Raw genomic sequence first — 22,930 nt, 5'->3', positions numbered from 1 at the left:
TTCCTGTCATAATGTCACAATGTCACGACACAATAACGACATGACGTTGTGACGGACCATGACGTTAATGTGACGGTCTGGAAAATTATCGTGAAATTCACGTTTTACATTCACTTTGGTGATGACACGTGGGATATCACGTCCGCAAACTAGTGCCACGTGTGTAAACATATCATCAAAGAGTGGTGAAATCAAGTAAAAAAATTACACGCGTTCCCCCCCGTCCGACCCCCCTCGTCCGTCCCCTCGTCCGCGCCTCCCCTCCGACTCCTCGTCCGCCTCGTCTGCCCCCGTCCCCCCCCCTCATCCGACCCCCTCGTCTGACCCTCTCGTCCGACCCCCTCGTCCGACCCCCTCGTCCGACCCCCTCGTCCGACCCCCTCGTCCGACCCCCTCGTCCGACCCCCTCGTCCGACCCCCTCGTCCGACCCCCTCGTCCGACCCCCTCGTTTGATCCCCTTGTCCGACCCTTCATTTGCCCCGTCTGCCCATGTCTGCCCCTGTACGCCCCCATATGCCCCCGTCTGCCCTCGTCTGCCCCCATCTGCCTGCGTCCCACCCCGATTAATAGAAAAAAACAACAATTTTTCTTCACAAATTTCACCAAAAATTTACTATATTTAGTAAAAATTTCTCCACCCCTACATCCCCCCTGGGTAGATGTCTAGACAATAAAGAAAAATTTACCTAAACTAAGGGAAAACCAAGTTGACACATCATAAGTTAGCCTTTCAAACCCTAGAGGCTCTCTTTTCTTTCCATCTTCAAAGGTGAGTTCTCTTGGAATTGTGACGTCAAAATTAGTGCTTATTAGTGGGTTTAGTATTTTATTTATTATAGTGGTTTTTTGAGCGTTTTGTAGAATTGACGAGGCAGCGGATGCAATTTCAATCGGCAAGTATGATTTGAGGCGGCAGCTATATTTTGTTACGATTCGAGGCAGCAAGCTGGTATGTATTTCTTCACATCAAACGTTTTATTGTACTAGAATGTAATTTGTTGCATGTCCAAGTTTGCGATGTCCATAGACGTGATGGAATGAGAGCGATAAACAAGAGAGAGCCACCTTTGATTAGGTCCTGTAACCCTATCCTAACGCCGCCATTGGCTCCGATAACCTTGCCCTAGCGCCGTTGCCGCAATAGGCAACCCTACCTCAAGTATTTGGCAAGGGTGTGTGGCCGTACACTCTTAAGATTCTTTGGGAGAAGAACGCCCAAGAACCTTATTTAATACCCGGATATAGTCTCAAAACACGCGTTTGTACATACATGATCGAGCACACAAAGCTGAATGTTTGCATAAATATATGTTACTCCTGCACACAAGATCAGATCTGTATACATCGACACGATTGGATCAGATCGTGCACAATTATGAAGAGATCTCGACCTCGGGTTCAACTTGTGTTATGTGATCTACAATGTCAACCTTGAGGTGATCTCTCTTCGACCTTGACTTGCCCAGACGTCGACGTTGACCTTGACTTGGACAGACCTCACGTCGACGTCAACATCAACTTCGACATCGACTTTGATAGACCTCATGTCGACCTTGAGGTCGACTTAGACAGATCTCGACGTCGACTTGTACAGACTTCAACGTCGACTTGGACAGACTTCAACGTCGACTTGGACAAATCTCACGTCGACGTTGACCTCGACTTGGACAGACCTCGCGTCAACCTTCACTTCGACTTGGACAGACCTCACGTCGACCTCGACCTGCATAGACCTCACATTGACCTCAAAGTGCACATACTTAGAATTGGTTTGGAAGGTAGGCTCACTGCTCAAAGGGTGTGCGGGCGCACACCCCTGAATGTGTTGTTCAATGACCGCCCGAGAGCTTCTTACCCGATAATCTGTTCGCCTTTCGCCATCCGCACCCGTCCAATCCCGTCAGCCCCATCCGCTCCTCGTCTGCTCCCCGTCCGCTCCCCATCCGCTCTCCATCCGTTGTCCGTCCACTTCCCGTCCACTTCCCGTCCGCTCTCCGTCCACTTCCCGTCCGCTCCTTGTCCGCTCTTCGTCCGCTCCCCGTCCGCTCCATGTCTGCTCCCCATCCGCTCCCCGTCCGCTCCCGATCCCCTCCCTGTCTACTCCCTGTCCGCTCCTCGTCCGCACCCTATCCGGGCCCTGTCGAACGGGACCTGGATAGGGTGCGGACAGGGTGCAGATGAGGAGCGGACGGGGAGCGGATGCAAAGCATGGGGTGTCGATAAAGAGTCATTGTTTCATTTATGGTTCACACTCGTATCCTATGTTTTGTGCATTGGCAATTGCTACCAATGTAATGGTCTTAGAGTGTTCCCCGTATCTTGACTTGGCTGCCTCTATCAGCTTATTGAGATCCTTGTAGGGCTTTACATAACGATAATTTAGCATAATCATCCTTTGATCCCCCTTGAATGGCAATTGTTGGGAACACGCCAGGTTCTTAGCGTAATTATTGAAGTTTTGACACATTTGCTTAGTTTTTTAACAGATATATAAATATTCCACAATACCATTATAAGGTGTTGACTGATGTTGCAATCTTATTGTCTGTGCAAGGTTCATATGATACTAGCTACACGTCTGGGTAAGTCTTCTGAGCTTTATATCTACCTTTCTTACTAAAAACCATAAACACTTCAAAATTGTTGATTCTAGTGCAATGAGTAAGGAAGGAAAACAAAACTCTTATTTATAGTTATGACTGTAGGATCTCAATTATGACTTACTAAGTAACATACTCACAAAATTTTAAAAATCTTTGACCGCACGGATCAAAAGATTATAGTGTTTGAATTCAAGAAAAACATGTGCAAGGAGTAGAGGTCCAAAAATTGCCATATCACATTTTTTTTTTTTTTTTTTTTTTTTTTTTTTTCTGAACTTAACCCCTAAAAGCCAAGTGTCCCAAAATGGGCTTTTTGAAGGTTCGGTCAGGTTTCTACAGTGTCAATTTATAGCATTCATCTTTGAAATTTTTATTGTAGATGGGTATTACTAATACCTCAATGAGGGAAGAATTTTTTCCCATATCCAATATTTAATGAAAAAGTTATAGGGATTTGAATTTTATTTGGGGAGAACGGGCATGTTGGCCACCTCCAAAAACTTTAGCTATGACAGTCTAATGAATGTGAAATTTTCAATACTAGCAAGTAATATTGTTTCCTTTCATATTGTCAAAAAAAGTTCTTGTCTTCAGTGAAAAATAGCATGTTAGCCCAAGTCAAACATTTTCACACATTGTAATACATTGTCGGGCAAGGTACCATAAAACTTCTTCCTTTGCACATAAAACTTTGAGATCTTCATATTTTTGACTTTTTATTTTTTCCACAATAAATATTAGTGTAAACCTTTGTTGACCATTTTGATTATCAATCTAAATCATATTAAGTTCACAAAAAAAAAAAAAAAACATGAATTGGCAATTTTTTAACCCCTACTCCTTGCATAGTTGTTTTGAATATGTTACACCCCTCCTCTACCTCTAAAAATTGGTGTATAAGGAACTAACATCATGATTAACACAATGGTATTGGATATATACCTTGTGTAATGCAGAAATTTGACACCAAGTTAAGTCAAAGTCCGCTGATCCACTAAACACAAGGAAGAAAATGAACCACTCGCTTCACTTCAAACACTATAATCTTTCAATCCGTGAAGTCAAAGTTTATAAAATTTTGCAATTATGTTAATTAACAAGTCTTAATTGAGATCATATGGTCAAAAATATAAATAAAAGTTTTTGTTTCTTTCTTTGTTCATTTCACTAGAATCCAAGAGTTTTGAACTGTTTTTGGTGTGTAACTGTCATGGTACCTTAAGGTTAATAAGTTTCAGAATGATAATCCAAATGGCCAATAAGAAGGTTTACACCACATATTTTTGTTGAAAAAATAAAAAGTGAAAAATATGAAGATCTCTAGGTTTTATGTAGAAAGGATGAAGTTTTTTCTCCCCTTGCTCGAAATGTGTAACAATGTTTGATTTAGGTTAAAATGTTTTTTTACACTAAAGGCAAGAGTTTTTTTTTGACATTTTCAAAGAAGGTAATATTCTCTATATGTATGAAAAACGTCAATGTTAATAGAATTTTCTAGCAAAATTTTAGAGCTATCCAACGCCTCTATCTTTGACTTTGGGAGGTACTATCTTTTCAACCATGAATCTAGAGAAAACTAAAATAATTTCTCCACAAAGCTCTTATTAGGGACTATCTAGTATAAAATTTTCAAGAAAAAAGATTTTTTTCAAATTTTAGGTACTTGCCTAAGATAAAAAAAACGCACCTCTAGGGGGGTTTGGTCCTTTAGGGGTTAATTATGAAGATAATAGGAAGTGAAACTTGACTGATTCTACTTCTTGGGTGTGCCTTACACAGTATTGAAGGGGTGCTAGCATTTCTATTGCTAATTTTGTTGCAATTCATCACTCCATTGTTGGTCCATGCAAGACATTCCTTGGAGGGGTTTCGTTGTGAGGATCACAAGATCTTGTGCACTTCTCAAGGAACGCCCAAGATCTTGATATAACCCTCTGATACCCGAATCTAGTGTATAGCCTACCTTGCGATCTCCTACAAGTAGCCTACCCCTGCGGTATCCTACAAATACCATATCCGTAAGATACCCTAACCTTTTCGTGTTCGATATTTTGATGTTCAATGTCCTTTTCTACATGGTGACAGATGGCAACACATTGATTTCTTTGAGGTGTAAGTTCTGTAGAAGTGGTATCTGATGTGTAAGTTTAGTTTGTGGTAAATTAGTGGCTTGAAAGACTAAACAAGCAAGACTAAATCATATACCATATTAACGATTACTATTGTATGATAATGACATTCAGGTTTTTTGAGTGTGGCATTATGGCACCAAACATCAACAAGGATTGGGAGAGCCACGGCTGGTGGATTGCGGAAGAAGAGCCATTTAAGCCGTTCTTGTGGGTGACTATTTATCCCTTTGAGCTAGCGAAGCGTACATCAGGATTGAGGAGCCGTTTTGGGGAAATCCAAGCAATTTCAAGTCGACCTGATGATATGGAATATGTAATGGCGTCAAATTCTGATACAACGTCGGTGAAGTTTTCTCTTTCTAAGAAGTTGCTTGTAGCACCCGTCCCTACAAGTCTCATCCAGAATCCAGGGCAAGTGAAATTACTCAAATCATAGCAGACGTTTTGGGTGAACATACATCCTGCGGTACATACTGCTAGGCATAATAATGTCTTGGCTTGTTTGGAGTTATCGCTAGAAATGGTGCTGCGGGCTAAGAGGATTATGAATGAACATATTAGATATGAGGCATTACGGGCGACAAATCCAACAAGCGCAGCAGCTCAAGCTCCACCAATGGAACCAGAAGAGACGGAAGAAGTTTTTTGAGCTCTTGCACGTCCAACACAATTGGATTGGCAACCTGTAGGGGTGAGCCGTAGGCGTGAGGACCGTCATCCTACCGCATCAATTCAGACGCCAGCATCAGCTAATCCTCCAATACAAAGTGAACGTCCTTTGAAGCGGCCACGACGTGATCAGAGGGATGTACCTTATGGTTTTGGTAGAGGCCCCTCGGGTTTGGATGCAGGTGGTACGAGGTTGATTGAGAGAGCCTCAAGATCGAGTGGCCGGGTCCCTAGGTCGGGACGCAGAGCATGTGCATATCATCGTAGGGTCTCTGCATCTTTGCTTGGTGGTTCTGTAAACTTGTCGACCGTGTCGCAAGAGGAAGAGGAGTTTCACAACCTAAGGATCGACCCCATGAAGATTCAGAGGAGGAAAGAGAGATGCCAATGGACGTTCAAAGTTCACATAGGTCCAAAGTTCTAGTGCCTACAGCGGATGAGATTGTGAAAGGATCTTTGTGGGCGAATATTGTGTTTAATGCACACATAGACCGCATTGTCTCAGTGGAGAATCCAGAGACGAACCATCAAGTTTTATCACAGAAGAGGGCTAGAGATGTATATCACCTGTTAAGAGATCCAGAATCCAGGACCCGGATGAGAAAATTGGTACTTTGACCAATTCGATACATTTTGCATACTACTACCGACGATGGTACGGTTGTGCTGCAAGAGGTATCGTTTCCGATTGAAGGAGCAGCACGAGAGTTTGAACGCGACTTCATTACACAGGGGAGTGCTTCTGCAAATGGTGTCTAAGGATCCCAATATGCTTGGCTTCAAGATCATATTATTTGGGAGCTAGTGGATGGTCAATACATAGTGGCAGCTTGCAAGTTTGCATAGGAGGAGTGGAGGAACGATAAGATTCCAGGAACTGAATACATAGAGATATTTGAGCAGCGGGAGGCAACCTTCGTGGTGTATGATGATCGTTGTTTTTATATTGATAAGTCAGTGCGGATCAACATAACAGAGTGGGAGAGAAAATCTTATTCTACCGTGGAAGAGGATTTAATAAAGCTCCGCCAGATCTGGAATCTATACCGGAGGCCTGATAGCTCAGTCCACACAGACGATACATGCAGAGGCATTGCTTTGGTGAGTGCGGCAAGTGCAGTGCATAGGTTGCATAAGATGGTTGACAATAATGAAGTGTCAATTAAGAAGTTGGCTAAAAACATGTAGGACTTGACTCGTGATGTCTGGAATCCGAGCGATGATTGCTTTGAAGCTATCATTAGCGTGTGCAAGGACTATGAAGACGGGCTTTTCTTTTACAGCAAGAAAGAAGAGAAAAAGTAGAAGCAGTATGCACAGAAGAAAGAGTTGGATCCCAATGTGGATGTGCGGCTGAAGCGAAAGGTGATGACTTAGAATTGGTTGAGGCCCCTTAGCATGGTTCCGGATTCATATTATCTACGGTTGGTATAGTCTTGTACAGCTAAGCCATTGGGGACAAACGGGCGGAGACCTTGCCAAGAGTATTACTTCATTGGTGTAGACGATAAGAATCCACAACATTGCACCATTGCCTTTGCGGTTGATCGATTTCAGTGAGAAGAAGCGGTGATAAATATCATCCGTTGGTTGAGGGTGGACAACAAAGAGTGTTCACCAAATTCTATGGAGGAGTTCTTTCGTATATCCATAATGAAGTATTTTCCAAGGGGCAAGGAACAGGTTTATACCTTGGCAAAGCATTTGGATGCTCTAATAAAAGCGGCATGGGCTGCTCCTGTGCGAGGGAAGGTATCTAAGCTGGAAGACATTGTCCACCTCATACCCCCTTCCATCAAATATCATTATCATAATGTTGCAGTAGGGGGACGGGGATACAATGGGTTATCTGTTGATGTCGGAGATTTGAGCACTGCTAGTTGGGAATGGCAGATGCAAGTTCAAAGGCCAGGTCAGAATGACCCACAGAACTCTCTTATGGTTTGATGTAGAAGAGGGTTATTCCGTTCAGATCACGTACAACTAGGAAAATCATGCTTATGTGTGATTAATTGTTGGCGTGGCCGTGAGAGGCATGGAGATGGTCTATGGGGTGATGAGCAGTTATCCAAAGCCTTTGCATAATTGGCATTATGGGTGACAAACATCGAACAATGGAACGTCATCTTCTTATTATCATCAGCCATATATGCCAATGAGGAGTTGTTTGCGAAGGTGAAGCTTCCTGAAAGTTGTTCTATGCGACATGGATTCTGGGCATTTGATGCCAACTCAGTTGATCCTTATGTACTTGATTTTACAGAGAGTGGGCGCTTGCAGCAAATAGTACAACCAATTGGCGCTGTTGTGATTTGTATGCAACATCCTGTTGGTACTTCCCCTAGCCCCAACTATGTTTCTGGGGACAGTCCACTTCCACTTGTATTTCAAGATCTGTGGAGTGAGGCACTGCAGCCTTCTGAAGTTGATCCACTCGAGAGATCTCCTTCAGAGCTGTCAAGACTTGTGGATTCATACCTACCTCGAGGTTGGGGTTTAGTGGCATGCAGTATGTCTGCTATTCCTACAATACTTCTCGGGGATTTCCAGGGATCCGAGATTATTATCATTGACGATTGCACGGAGAGGACTAGATTCCTATACGATGAATTGTGCAACAGTTTCCAAGAGCATATCTTGACCACTGAGACGGCATGCAGAACAAGTAGTGCTCCAGATATCATACAAGATACCAAAGAGGCGATTGGTGAAGAGAGGCAAGAGGACGACGATGAAGAGGAACAAACTTTGAATGAGAGATTGCCACGTTTATCTGGATCAAAATATTCCTTGACTGACAATAGCTCAACCAACGAGGAATCAAGCACAGATGAAGAAGTAGATAAATCTCCTACGAGGTAGAGTATTCCATCAATGCAGCCTCGGCAAGCTTTAGGGCCCTCTCAATCAGAGCCAGGATCAGAGATACATGAGAGGGTCGAAGGTACTGGAAGTGATATGGGACCTATATTGCCTTCTGTTCCAAGATCTGGCTTATTAGAAGACATTGCTGCATTTTAGGGGGCCTTCGCCTCAAACCAAGAGATGTTGTTCAAAGATGGCTTCTACTATAATGATGATGGCGTAAGACACATGCGACACGGTAAACCTGGCAGTTACAGATATGTTGAGTCTGCGTCCATTAGTCTTGGAGGTACCGTAGATTGTCCGGTGCATATTCATGAATTGTCCGCTATGGTAGAGAACACCATAGGACACGTGGAGGGAGTCGCTTCGCCATAGAATGATGAGAGTCCTTATGCTATAGTATTGCAGAGCAAGCATAATGTTTAGGTGATTGATAGGTTAGTATGATATGTTAGATATGTTTGATTTGAGTATGATATGTATGATTTCAATATTTCTTTGCGGTAGTTTGAATTATTTGATTGTGTATGTTTTTGGATATAATAAACAGTGAGGTACCTCATACTTTCTCGCTAAATTGCGTGTTTTATTATTGTATCTTTTATAAATTGCATTTGTAGTGAGAAACTCTGAAATCATATAATAATACAAAATTTGTATCTACAAAATGTAAGTACATGCTTGTTACAATCTTAAAAGGAAAAAAAAACAGATTAGTAGTTATGTATTTTCTGTAAGTCCCAGCAAATAGAAAATATATATATATATATATATATATATATCTTACATGCAGATGAAGGAGCCAATGTTTAATGCCAGAGATATATAAATTTAGTACAAAAGCGATACTAAAAAAATTTACAGGTTCAAGTCATGACAAGGGATGGCTGCTGTAAAGCGTTTGTCTTAGGTCATCGAAACTGGCCACAGGAGTAGTCGTAGACTGAGTAAAGTCGGCCGTTTTGACAGTTGTGAACAGGAGGGGAATTAGATGAATACAGTTGTGAAACACAACTCCCTCGCCATATCACCCTTGTGTAGCAATAACCCACTTTCTAGATGCGATTTGTACTTCCAATATGAAGACTGAAAATGCTTAGAAATGCACTTTAGTTCCAGCTACAGAAGAACAATATCAGTTCAACAATGCCACCATTACACTTCCATTTAAAAAAGTACGATTTCCGTGCAAAGAATCCATGTGTATTGATTGAGACAGAGTTTCCACCTTGGGTGCCATGAGTCATAATCAAGAGGCGACCTCTTCGTCTTGCTTCACCCAAATGAACACCCTCATCTACTACCATTTTCGTAAGGACCGAACCATTATAAGTAGATAGTTGACAATTATCTCAACTCAAACATGAGGCGAAGCACAAAACTGTGAGCCGAACACATGAGCAAGTAACCATGCTGTGGAAATTATGAATTCATAGATGTGAGTTTTTAGAACTGAATATCACCTACGAGGTCCCACTTGCGACCAGGTTTACACTCAAAACCAGGCACATGCGCCCGCACAAGAGAAAGGCACATCAAGAGCGTCGTCCATCCCATACTACCATCGTCCCCTGGATGCCACTCTCATTATCCTTTCCCCTTCTACGGGCCCTAATCACAATATTTGGTTATCTAGTCTTGCGATCAAAGGCTACCTCAGGCTTCACAGAAGAGCAAGAGGGCGTCATGTCTCAACAATCACATTGTTCAGGTTTACTTACAAAGCACAAGAAGAATGAGCGGTCAGACGGCAGTTCGAAGTTGAGAGAGACGGAAGTGTGGCCAATGAGATACTACCGAGGGAAGGGGGTGGAGAAAGACGTGGAGTGAAGAAGAGTAGGGGCTTGCGAGAGAGACAATGGCAGTTTTGTAGAGACAGCAGGTTTAGGGTTTCGTGGGAGGAGGAAAAAAGTCACCGTTTATGAGCGACGGAGCGGGGAGACTGGCATCGTTGGACGGGGGAGTTGGTCATCGCCATCGTTGTATGAATCGATGGGTGACTACATGCCTATGTCGCAGGATGTGCAAGCGTAGCATGTAATTCGGCGGTGGACCTTGTTCTTACCCGCGGCGATGCACGATGCAGAGGCGCCTCGAGATGACGCGTTGTGTGGGGTGTACCAGAGGAGCTACAGCTTTTGGGGGTAGGATTTAGGGTTGCATGCATTCAACAATTTCTTTTGGAGCCTGTCGAGGTCATCGATGTTCAAAGATGAATTTTTGAGATTTTCGATGGCAAACGAGGAGTCGCGAATTGAGGCGGGGAGCGGTGACGGGGGCTTTTATGAAGAGGCAAGAAGAGAGCAAGTTGAACGGACATGCAAGGATTGAACTTGGGATCGGCGTCACTACTGGCGGCCAAGGGACCTGGTCGATAGGATTACAGATATTTTTTGATGTGTCGTTCAATAATTATCTGTCATTAGACAACGAGGATGAGGAGGCGTGGCCATAGATAGACATGTACGGGTGCAATCAGTTTCGGATGTTGGAATTCTAGGTGAGGCGATGTATGAGAGGGAAGAGACATGATTGGACAGAGGGCCTATTTATCCACTTGAGCGAGTAAGCTAGGCATTGCAATCCGCGATGGTACGACTACTTGGGGAGAGCATGTAGGAACTTTAAAAAAAGGGAGCTCTCGAAGAAGCGATGCGTGCAAATTTGGGTGCATTTAAGTATTTGAGTATTGGTTGCATTTGGCTCGGTACTTGGACACAGTCGTACAAGGATGGGCACAATTACCATCGTCGAGTATGGTTTTTGGTGCATACGTCAGAGTAGCTGCGGTGGATGCCTGTGGCGATATAGGAAGCGACAACGAGAGATCGGAGCACAGGGCGTCACGAAGGGTTGCCGCGAGCCGGTGTAACGGAGAGCTACGATCGGGCATCGAGATACAAGGACTTGTCTTACGATAGACCATCGGGACGTGATGGTCTGAGCTAGTCGTTGGAGCACACGAGCTTTTGCCACTAGGGTGCAGAGTGTGTGGCATTGTAGAATTTATTACCTAGGTCGTTGCTGATTGGGTTCGTACAATACCCGCTGAAGTTGAGCCCTCTGTTATTGGGGTCGATTGAGAAATGGGCATGATTGTGGAATGATTAATGAGCGTGTCGATGATTGATTTTGCAGAATCTGTAATGTGACTATAGGCGACACTATAGTAAGCGGTGTAGTCTTTAAGGCTGCACTCACGGATGCATCGGGGGTAGGCACCAACGTTGTTTGTGGGAGTCTTGTAGAAGTCGAAGATGGAACTAATATTGACTTCATCAACAATGATCTTAATGGAAGGAGAGCTAGTGGTGCAATAGGTGGAGAGTGGGCAAAGATATAAGGGCGAGCAGCCTGAAGGACTCTCTCGACCTAGACTAGGTGAACTACCTATCTATAGGGGATTTCTTTGAGTAAGACTCCATTTATACTTCATACAGAGTTCTCTCATGAAAAAAAGTATGCAAGTCAGAACTCTAATCAGGGTTTAAAGAACCTAATTAGGGTTTTCAAACCCTAAATTACAGAAAACGAAATACATTTTTTTGAAAAACAAAAACATATATAGAGGTCTTTGGATGATTCTAGGCTTGGCATAATTTTACAACAGCAAAAGCTGTGATATATTGAGAGATATAAAGGATGAAAAACCTCTAGGACACCCATGTAATCCTAAATCCTAAACCCTAAATCCTAAACATGAAAAAAAGAACTCATATTTTTGAGAAATAAAAATGTTTATAGACATTTTTGAGACAATATAAGGCTTGGTAAAACTTCAAACTGAAAAAAACTGTGATACAATAAGAGACATGTAGGATCAAAAACCTCTAAGACACTCTTGTAACCCTAAATCCTAAATGCTAAATCTAAACCCTCTAAATCCTAAATCCTAAAAATATATAAAAATAGTATATATATAATATTTTAAAACAAAAATATTTTAAAACAAAAAAGGACATATATGTACATATGCTATTTAATATATTAGTATGATATCTAGGTGCCTCTATATATTTATTATACATTTAATTTAATTTCATATTTTTGTTTCCTCAAATATTTATCACAGATAACTTTTTGTGATTTTGAAAATCTCATAACTCCTAAATCCTAAACTTGCTCGAGACCCTAAGACCCTAGAACCCTAGAATCCTAAACCCTACAATTCTAAGATCCTAAGACCCTAGAATCCTAAATCCTAAGATCTTAAGATCCTAGAATCCTAGAACCCTAAGATCCTAAGTCTTTAAGACTCTAAGACCCTAAATCCTAAACGTTAGAACCGTAGAATCCTAAGACCCTCGAACCCTAAGATCCTAAGACCCTAGAACCCTAGAATCCTAAGATCCTAGAACCCTAAGACACTAAACCCTAATATCCACGAACTCTAAGACCCACAAATCCTAAGACCTTAGAACTCTACAATCTTAAAATCCCAGAACCCTAAAATCCTAAATTCCTACAATCGTAATATCCTAAGACCTTAGAATCCTAAGATCCTAGTACTCCAAGATCCTAAAATGCCAAGACCCTAGAACCTTAAGACCTTAAGACCCTAAGATCCTCAAATCGTAAGACCCTAAGACCTACAACCCAAAATCCATCTAGTCAGCATGGACAACAAATTTGGTGACGCCATACACCCGGGATTTGTTTTGGCATACCGAAATTTGGTATGCATTCCAACTCTTTACATAAATCTCACATGATAATAAATATAAAACTCAGATTCCGAATTGGGGTCCCTTAATCCTAAAACCTGAAAAATGAAACTCATATTTTTGAAAAACAAAAATGTTTATAGACGTCTTTGAGACAATATAAGGCTTGGCAAAATTTCAACCTCAAAAAAATTAAGATACATTGAGAGATATGTAGGATCGAAACCCTCTAAGACTCGGTTAGAACCCTAAATCCTAAACCCTACAATCCTAAGACACTAAGACCTTAGAATCCTAAATCCTAACATCTTAAGACCCTAGAATCCTAGAACCTTAAGATCCTAAGTCTTTAAGACTCTAAGACCCTAAATCCTAAACCTTAGAACGCTAGAATCCTAAGACCCTCGAACCCTAAGATCCTAAGACCCTAGAACCCTATAATTGTAAGATCCTAGAATCCTAAGACCCTAAATCCTAATATCCACGAACTCTAAGACCCACAAATCCTAAAACCTTTGAACTCTACAACCCTAAAACCCTAAAACCCTAATTCCCTAAAATCGAAGAATCTTAATATCGTAAGATCCTAAGACCCTGGAACCCTAAGATCTTAGTGCTCCAAGATCCTAGAACCTTAAGATCCTAAGATCCTAAGATCTTCAAATCCTAAGACCCTAGGACCTACAACCTACAACCCATGTAGTTAGCATGGACAAAAAATTTGGTAACGCCATACACTCGGGATTTGTTTTGGCTTAGCAAAATTTGGTATGCATTCCAACTCTTTACATAGTTTTCACATGATAATAAATATAAAACTCAGATTCCGAATGAGGATCTCTAAACCCTACAACCTGAAAAATTAAACTCATATTATTGAGAAACAAAAATATTTATACACATCTTTGAGACAATATAAGGCTTCGTAAAATTTCAAACTGAAAAAATCTGTGATACATTGAGAGATATGTAGGATCAAAAACCTCTAAGACTCAGTTGGAATCCTAAATCCTAAACCCTAAACCTAAACCATCTAAATCCTTAACTCTAGAAATATATAAAAAATAGTATACATATAATATTTTGAAACAAAAAAAAGACATATATGTACATATGCTATTTAATATATTAGTATGATATCAAGGTGCCTCTATGTATTTATTATACATTTAATTTCATTTCATTTTGTTATTTCCTCATATATTTATCATAGATAACTTTTTGTGATTTTAAAAACCTCATAACTCCTTAATCCTAAACTTACTCGAGACCCTAAGACCCTGGAACTCTAGAATCCTAAATCCTATAACCCTTAGACCCTAAGTCCCTAGAATCCTAAATTCTAAGATGTTAAGACCGTAGAATCCTAGAATCCTAAGATCCCAAGTCTTTAAGACTCTAAGACCCTAAATCCTAAACCTTAGAATCCTAGAATCCTAAGACCCTCGAACCCTAAGATCCTAAGATCCTCGAACCCTAAGATCCTAAGACCCTAGAATCCTAGAATCCTAAGATCCTGGAATCCTAAGACCCTAAACCCTAATAACCACGAATTCTAAGACCCACAAATCTTAAGACCTTAGACCTCTAAAATCCTAAAACCCTAGAACCCTAATACCCTAAAATCCTAGAATCCTAATATCCTAAGACCTTAAGATCCTAAAACCTTAAGATCCTAATACACTCAGAGCCTAGAACCCCAAGACCCTAGAAACTTAAGACCTTAAGACCCTAAGATCTTCAAATCCTAAGACCCTAAGATCCTCAAATCCTAAGACGCTAAGACCTACAACTCACAATCCATCTAGTTAGCATAGACAACAAATTTGGTAACGCCATACACCCGGGATTTGTTTTGGCATAGCGAAATTTGGTATGCATTCCAACTCTTTACATAGTTCTGACATGATAATAAATATAAAACTCAGATTCCGAATTAGGGTCCCTAAACCCTAAAACCTGAAAAATGAAACTCATATTTTTGAGAAACAAAAACGTTTATAGACATCTTTGAGACAATATAAGGCTTGGTAAAATTTCAAACTGAAAAAAACTGTGATACATTGACAAATATGTAGGATCAAAAACCACTAAGACACTCTTGTAACCCTAAATCCTAAACCCTAAACCTAAACCCTCTAAATCCTAAACCCTAGAAATATATAAAAAATATTATACATATAATATTTTGAAACAAAAAAGGACATATATGTACATATGCTATTTAATATATTAGTATGATATCTAGGTGCTTCTATGTATTTATTATATATTTAATTTCATTTCATATTTTAGATTCCTCATATATTTATCACATATAACTTCTTGTGATTTTGAAAACCTCATAACTCCTAAATCCTAAACTTGCTTGAGACCCTAAGACCCTGTAATCCTAGAATCCTAAATCGTAAGATCTTAAGATCCTAGAATCCTCGAACCCTAAGATCCCAAGTCTTTAAGACTCTAAGACCCTAAATCCTAAACCTTAGAATCCTAAAATCCTAAAACCCTCGAACCCTAAGATCCTAAGACCCTAGAACTCTAGAATCTTAAGATCCTTGACCCTAGAATCCTAAGATCCTAGAACCCTAAGACCCTAAATCCTATACCCACAAACTCTAAGACCCACAAATCCTAAGACCGTAGAACTCTACAATCCAAAAACCCTTGAATTCTTATACCCTAAAATCCTAGAATCCTAATATCCTAAGACCCTAAGACCTTAGAATCCTAAGATCTTAGTACTCTAAGAGACTAGAACCCCAAGACCTTAGAACCTTAAGACCCTAAGACCTTAAGATCCTCAAATTCTAAGACCCTAAGACCTACAACCCACAACCCATCTAGTCAGCATGGACAACAAATTTGGTAACGCCATATACTCAGGATTTATTTTGGCATAGCAATTTTTGGTATGCATTCGAATTCTTTACATAGTTCTCACATGATAGTTAATATAAAACTCAAATTTCGAATTACGATCCCTAAACTCTAAAACTTGAAAAATGAAACTCATATTTTCGAGAAACAAAAATGTTTATAGACATCTTTGAGACAATATAAGGCTCAGTAAAATTTCAAACTGATAAAAACTGTGATACATTCAGAGATATGTAGGATCGAAAACCTCTAAGACACTTTAGTAATCCTTAATCCTAAACCCTAAACCTTAACCCTCTAAATCCTAAACTCTAGAAATATATAAAAAATAGTATATATATAATATTTTGAATCAAAAAAAGGATATATACGTACATATGCTATTTAATATATTAGTATGATATCTAGGTGCCTCTATATATTTATTATACATTTAATTTCATTTCATTCTTTTGTTTCCTCATATATTAATCAAAGTCAACTTTATGTGATTTTGAAAACCTCATAACTCCTAAACCCTAAACTTGCTCGAGACCCTAAGACCCTGGAACCCTAGAATCCTAAACCGTACAATCCTAAGACCCTAAGATCCTAGAATCCTAAATCCTAAGATCTTAAGACGCTAGAATCCTAGAACTCTAAGATTCGAAGTCTTTAAGACTCTAAGACCCTAAATCCTAAACCTTAGAACTCTAGAATCCTAAAACCCTCGAACTCTAAGATTATAAGACCCTAGAATCATAGAATCCTAAGATCCTAGAACCGTAAGACCCTAAACCCTCATACCCACGAACTCTAAGACCCACAAATTCTAAGACCTTAGAATTCTATAACTCTAAATCACTTGAACCCTAATATCCTAAAATCCTAGAATCCTAATATCCTAAGACTCTAAGTCCCTAGAAACCTAAGATCCTAGTACTCCAAGTTCCTAGAACCTTAAGACCTTAAGACCCAAAGATCCTCAAATCCTAAGATCCTAAGACCTTCAACCCACAACCCATTTAGTCAACATGGACAACAAATTTGGTAACGCCATACATCCGAGATTTGTTTTGGCATAGCAAAATTTGGTATGCATTCCAACTCTTTACATAGTTCTCACATGATAATAAATATAAAACTCAGATTCCAAATTAGGATCTCTAAACCCTACAACTTGAAAAACAAAACTCATATTTTTGAGAAACAAAAATATTTATAGACGTCTTTGAGACAATATAAGGCTAGGTAAAATTTCAAACTAAAAAAAACTGTGATACATTGAGAGATATATAGGATCAAAAACCTCTAAGACTCGGTTGGAACCCTAAATCTTAAACCCTAAACCTAAACCCTCTAAATCCTAAACCCTAGAAATATATAAAAAATAGTATACATATAATATTTTGAAACAAAAAAAGGACATATACGTACATATGCTATTTAATATATTAATATGATATTTAGGTGCCTCTATGTATTTATTATACATTTAATTTCATTTCATTCTTTTGTTTCCTCATATATTAATCAAAGACAATTTTATGTGATTTTGAAAACCTCATAACTCCTAAATCCTAAACTTGCTCGAGACGCTAAGACCCTGGAACCCTAGAATCCTAAACCCTTCAACCCTAAGACCGTAAGACCTTAGAATTCTAAATCCTATGATCTTAAGACCCTAAATCCTAAACTTTAGAACCCTAGAATCCTAACACCTTCGAATTCTAAGATCCTAAGATCCTAGAATCCTTGAATCGCAAGATCCTTGAACAATAAGACCCTAAACCCTAATATCCACGATTTTTAAGACCTACAAATCTTAAGACCCTAGAACTCTATAACACTGAAACCTTTGAATCCTAATACCCTTAAATCCTAGAAACCTAATATCCTAAGACTCTAAGTCCCTAGAATCCTAAGAGTCTAGTACTCCAAGATCCTAGAACCCCAAGATCCTAGAACCTTAAGACCCTAAGACCCTAAGATCCTCAATTCCTAAGACCCTAAGACCTACAACCCACAACCCATCTAGTCAGCATGGACAAAAAATTTGGTAACCCCATACACCCGGGATTTGTTTTGGCATAGCAAAATTTGGTATGTATATCAACTCTTTACATAGTTTTTACATGATAATAAATATAAAACTCAGATTCCGAATGAGGATCTCTAAACCCTACAACCTGAAAAATTAAACTCATATTATTGAGAAACAAAAATGTTTATAGACGTCTTTGAGATAATATAAGGCTTAGTAAAATTCCAAACTGAAAAAAACTGTGATACAATGAGAGATATGTAGGATCAAAAACCTCTAAGACTCGGTTGGAACCCTAAATCCTAAACCCTAGAAATATATAAAAAATAGTATATATACATTATTTTGAAACAAAAAAGACATATACGTACATATGCTATTTAATATATTAATATGATATTTAAGTGCCTCTATGTATTTATTATACATTATATTTCATTTCATTTTTTTATTTCCTCATATATTTATCACAGATAACTTTTTATGATTTTGAAAACCTCATAACTCCTAAATCCTCAACTTGCTCGAGATCCTAAGACCCTGGAACCCTAAAATCCTAAATCGTGCAACCCTAAGATCCTAAGACCCTAGAATCCTAAATCCTAAGATCTTAAGACCCTAGAATCCTAAAATCCTAAGATCCCAAGTCTTTAAGACTCTAAGATCCTAAATCCTAAACTTTAGAACCCTAGAATCCTAAGAACCTCGAACTCTAAGATCCTAAGATCCTAGAATCGTAGAATCCTAAGATCCTAGAACCCTAAGACCCTAAATCCTAATACCCACGAACTCTAAGACCCACAAATCCTAAGACCCTAGAACTCTACAACTCTAAAACACTTGAACTCTAATACCCTAAAATCCTAGAATCCAAAAATTGTAAGACTCTGAGTCCCTAGAATCGTAAGATCCTAGTACTCCAAGATGCTAGAATCTTAAGATCATAAGACCCGAAGATCCTCAAATCCTAAGACCCTAAGACCTACAACCCACAACTCATCTAGTCAGTTTGGACAACAAATTTAGTAATGCCATCCACCCGAGATTTGTTTTGGCAAAGCAAAATTTGGAATGCATTCCAACTCTTTACATAATTCTCACATGATAATAAATATAAAACTTAGATTCCAAATGAGGGTCCCTAAACCCAAAAACTTGAAAAATAAAACCTATATTTTTGAGAAATAAAAACATTTATACACGTCTTTGAGACAATATTAGGCTTGGTAAAATTTCAAACTAAAAAAAACTGTGATACATTGAGAGATATGTAGGATCAAAAACCTCTAAGACTCGGTAGGAACCCTAAATCCTAAACCCTAAACCTAAACCCTCTAAATCATAAACCCTAGAAATATATAAAAAATAGTATACATACATTATTTTGAAACAAAAAAAGAACATATTCGTACATATGCTATTTAATATATTAGTATGATATCTAGATGCCTCTATGTATTTATTATACATTTAATTTCATTTCATTTCTTTGTTCCCTCATATATTTATCACAGATAACTTTTTGTGATTTTGAAAGCCTCATAACTGCAAAATCCTAAACTTGCTCGAGACCTTAAGACCCTAGAACCCTAGAATCCTAAATCCTAAGATCTTAAGACCCTAGAATCCTAAATCCTAAGATCTTAAGACCCTAGAATCCTAGAACCTTAAGATCCCAAGTCTTTAAGATTCTAAGACCAACAAATCCTAAACCATAATACCCACGAATTCTAAGACCAACAAATCCTAAGATCCTAGAACTCTACAATTCTAAAACCCTAGAATCCTAATACCCTAAAATCCTAGAATCTCAATATCCTAAGATCCTAAGACCCTAGAACCTTAAGATCCTAGTACTGTAAGATCCTAGAACGCCAAGACCCTAGAACCATAAGACCCTAAGACTCTAAGATCCTCAAATCCTAAGACCCTAAGACCTACAACCGACAATCCATCTAGTGACTATAGACAACAAATTTGGTAATGCCATACACCTGGGATTTATTTTGGCATAACAAAATTTGGTATGTATATCAACTTTTTACATAGTTCTAACATGATAATAAAAATAAAACTCAGATTCCGAATTAGGATCCCTAAATCCTAAAAACTGAAAAATGAAACTCATATTTTTGAGAAACAAAAATATTTATAGACATCTTTGAGACAATATAAGGCTTGGTAAAATTTCAAACTGAAAAAATTGGGATCCATTGAGAGATATGTAGGATCTAAAATCTCTAAGACAGTCTTGTAACCCTCAATCCTAAATCCTAAACCTAAACCATCTAAATCCTAAACCCTAGTAATATAGAATAAATAATATACATATAATATTTTGAAACAAAAAAAGGACATATTCGTACATATGCTATTTAATATATTAGTATGATATCTAAGTGCCTCTATGTATTTATTATACATTTAATTTCAGTTCATTTTTTTTTTCCTCATATATTTATTACAGATAACTTTTTGTGATATTAAAAACCTCAAAACTCCTAAATCCTAAACTTGCTCGAGACACTAAGACCCTGTAACTCTAGAATTCTAAACCCTACAACCCTAAGATCCTAAGACCCTAGAATCCTAAATCCTAAGATCTTAAGACCCTAGAATCCTAGAACCCTAAGATCCCAAGTCTTTAAGACTCTAAGACCCTAAATCCTAAACCTTAGGACCCTAGAATCCTAAGATCCTAGAATCCTAAGATCCTAAACCCTAAAACCCACGTACTCTAAGACCCACAAATCCTAAGATCCTAGAACTCTACAACCTTAAAATCCTAGAACCCTAATACCCTAAAATCCTAGAATCCTAATATCCTAAGACTCTAAGACCCTAGAACCCTAAGATCCTAGTACTCGAAGATCCTAGAATGTCAAGACCCTAGAACCTTAAGACCCTAAGACCCTAAGATCCTCAAATCCTAAGACCCTAAGACCTACAACCCACAACCAATCTAGTCAGGATGGACAACAAATTAGGTAACGCCATATATCCAGGATTTGTTTTGGCATAGCGAAATTTGGTATGCATTCCAACACTTTACATAGTTCTCACATGATAATAAATATAAAACTTAGATTCCGAATTAGGGTCCCTTAACCCTAAAACCTGAATAATGAAACTCATATTTTTGAGAAACAAAAATGTTTATAGACATCTTTGAGATAATATAAGGCTTGGTAAAATTTCAAACTGAAAAAAACTATGATACATTCAGAGATATGGAGGATCAAAAACCTCTACGAATCAATTGGAACTTTTAATTCTAAACCCTAAACCTAAACCCTCTAAATCCTAAACCCTAGAAATATATAAAAAATAGTATACATATAATATTTTATAACAAAAAAGGACATATACATACACATGCTATTTAATATATTAGTATGATATCTAGGTGCCTTTATGTATTTATTATACATTTAATTTCATTTCATATTTTTGTTTCCACATACAATTATCACAGATAACTTTTTGTGATTTTGAAAACCTCATAACTCCTAAATCCTCAAATTGCTCGAGACCTTAAAATCCTCGAACCCTAGAATCCTAAATCCTACAACTCTAAGATCCTAAGCCCGTAGAATCCTAAATCCTAAGATCTTAAGACCCTAGAATCCTAGAACTCTAAGATCCCAAGTCTTTAAGACTCTAAGACTCTAAATCCTAAACTTTAAAACCCTAGAATCCTAAGACCCTCGAATTCTAAGATCCTAAGACCTTTGAATCCTAGAATCCTAAGATCCTAGAACCCTTAGACCCTAAAACGTAATACCCACGAACTCTAAGACTCACAAATCCTAAGACCCTAGAACTCTAAAACCCTAAAACCCTAGAACCTTAAATCCCTAAAATCATAGAATCCTAATATCCTAAGAGCTTAAGACTCCAGAACCCTAAGATCCTAGTACTCCAAGATCCCAGAACCCAAGATCCTAGAACCTTAAGACCTTAAGACCCTAAGATCCTCAAATTCTAAGACCGTAAGACATACAACCCACAACCCATCTAGTGCACATGGACAACAAATTTGGTAACGCCATATACCCCAGATTTATTTTGGCATAGCGAAATTTGGTATGCATTCCAAATTTTTACATAGTTCTCACATGATAATAAATATAAAACTCAGATTCCGAATTAGGGTCCCTTAACCCTAAAACCTGAAAAATGAAACTCATATTTTTGAGAAACAAAAACGTTTATAGATATCTTTGAGACAATATAAGGCTTGATAAAATTTCAAACTGAAAAAAACTATGATACATTGAGAGATATGTAAGATCATAAACCTCAAAGATACTCTTATAACCCTAAATCTTAAACCCTAAACCTAAACCCTCTAAATCATAAACCCTAGAAATATATAAAAAATAATATACATATAATATTTTGAAACAAAAAAAAGACATATACGTACATATGCTATTAAATATATTAGTATGATATCTAGGTACCTCTATGTATTTATTATACATTTAATTTAATTTCATTTCATTTTTTTGTTTCTTCATATATTTATCACAGATAACTTTTTGTGATTTTGAAAACTTCATAACTCCTAAATCCTAAACTTCCTCGAGACCTTAAGAACCCAGAATTCTAGAATCCTAAATCCTACAACCCTAAGATCCTAAGACCTTAGAATTCTAAATCCTAAGATCTTAAGTCCCTTGAATCCTAGAATTCTAAGATCCCAAGTCTTTAAGACTCTAAGATCCTAAATACTAAACTTTAGAACTGTAGAATCCTAAGACCCTCGAACCCTAAGATCCTAAGATCCTAGAACCTTAGAATCCTAAGATCCTAGAACCCTAAGATCCTAAACCCTAATATCCATGAACTCTAAGACCCACAAATCCTAAGACCCTAGAAATCTACAACCCTAAAATCCTAGAACCGTAATACCCAATAATCCTAGAATCCTTATATCCTAAGACCCTAAGATCCCAGAACCATAAGATCCTAGTACTCCAAGATCCTAGAACCCTAAGACCCTAGAACCTTAAGATCCTAAGACCCTAATATCCTCAAATCCTAAGACCCTAATATCCTCAAATCCTAAGACCCTAAGACCTACA

The 22,930-nt window shown here is 38.5% G+C and overlaps 1 protein-coding gene across 2 annotated transcripts; it reads left to right on the top strand.

The window, feature by feature from the left end:
- The first annotated feature begins 768 nt into the window (after window positions 1-768).
- LOC149987320 (uncharacterized) lies at window positions 769-8,850 on the top strand. Of its 2 annotated transcripts, XM_090244806.1 has the most exons (3): window positions 769-950; window positions 2,556-2,583; window positions 4,384-8,850. In XM_090244806.1, exon 3 carries the CDS (start codon window positions 7,605-7,607, stop codon window positions 8,265-8,267), a length of 663 nt encoding a protein of 220 aa, XP_090100932.1. In that variant the 5' UTR covers window positions 769-950; window positions 2,556-2,583; window positions 4,384-7,604; the 3' UTR covers window positions 8,268-8,850. The 2 variants fall into 2 exon arrangements, with proteins under 2 accessions (XP_090100932.1, XP_090100931.1); XM_090244805.1 differs by lacking the exon at window positions 769-950 and having other exon boundaries at window positions 2,051-2,583.
- The last annotated feature ends 14,080 nt before the right edge of the window (window positions 8,851-22,930 follow it).

The sequence above is a fragment of the Physcomitrium patens genome, chromosome 19 (genome assembly GCF_059467195.1).
Source record: "Physcomitrium patens ecotype Gransden chromosome 19, ASM5946719v1, whole genome shotgun sequence".
In the NCBI taxonomy this organism is placed as follows: domain Eukaryota; kingdom Viridiplantae; phylum Streptophyta; class Bryopsida; order Funariales; family Funariaceae; genus Physcomitrium; species Physcomitrium patens.
This window is presented reverse-complemented; position numbering and strand designations above follow the sequence as displayed.

Bases quoted from the DNA above. Each gene is read 5' to 3' on its own strand.
- LOC149987320 (XM_090244806.1), top strand. From the start codon at position 7,605: ATGCGACATGGATTCTGGGCATTTGATGCCAACTCAGTTGATCCTTAT.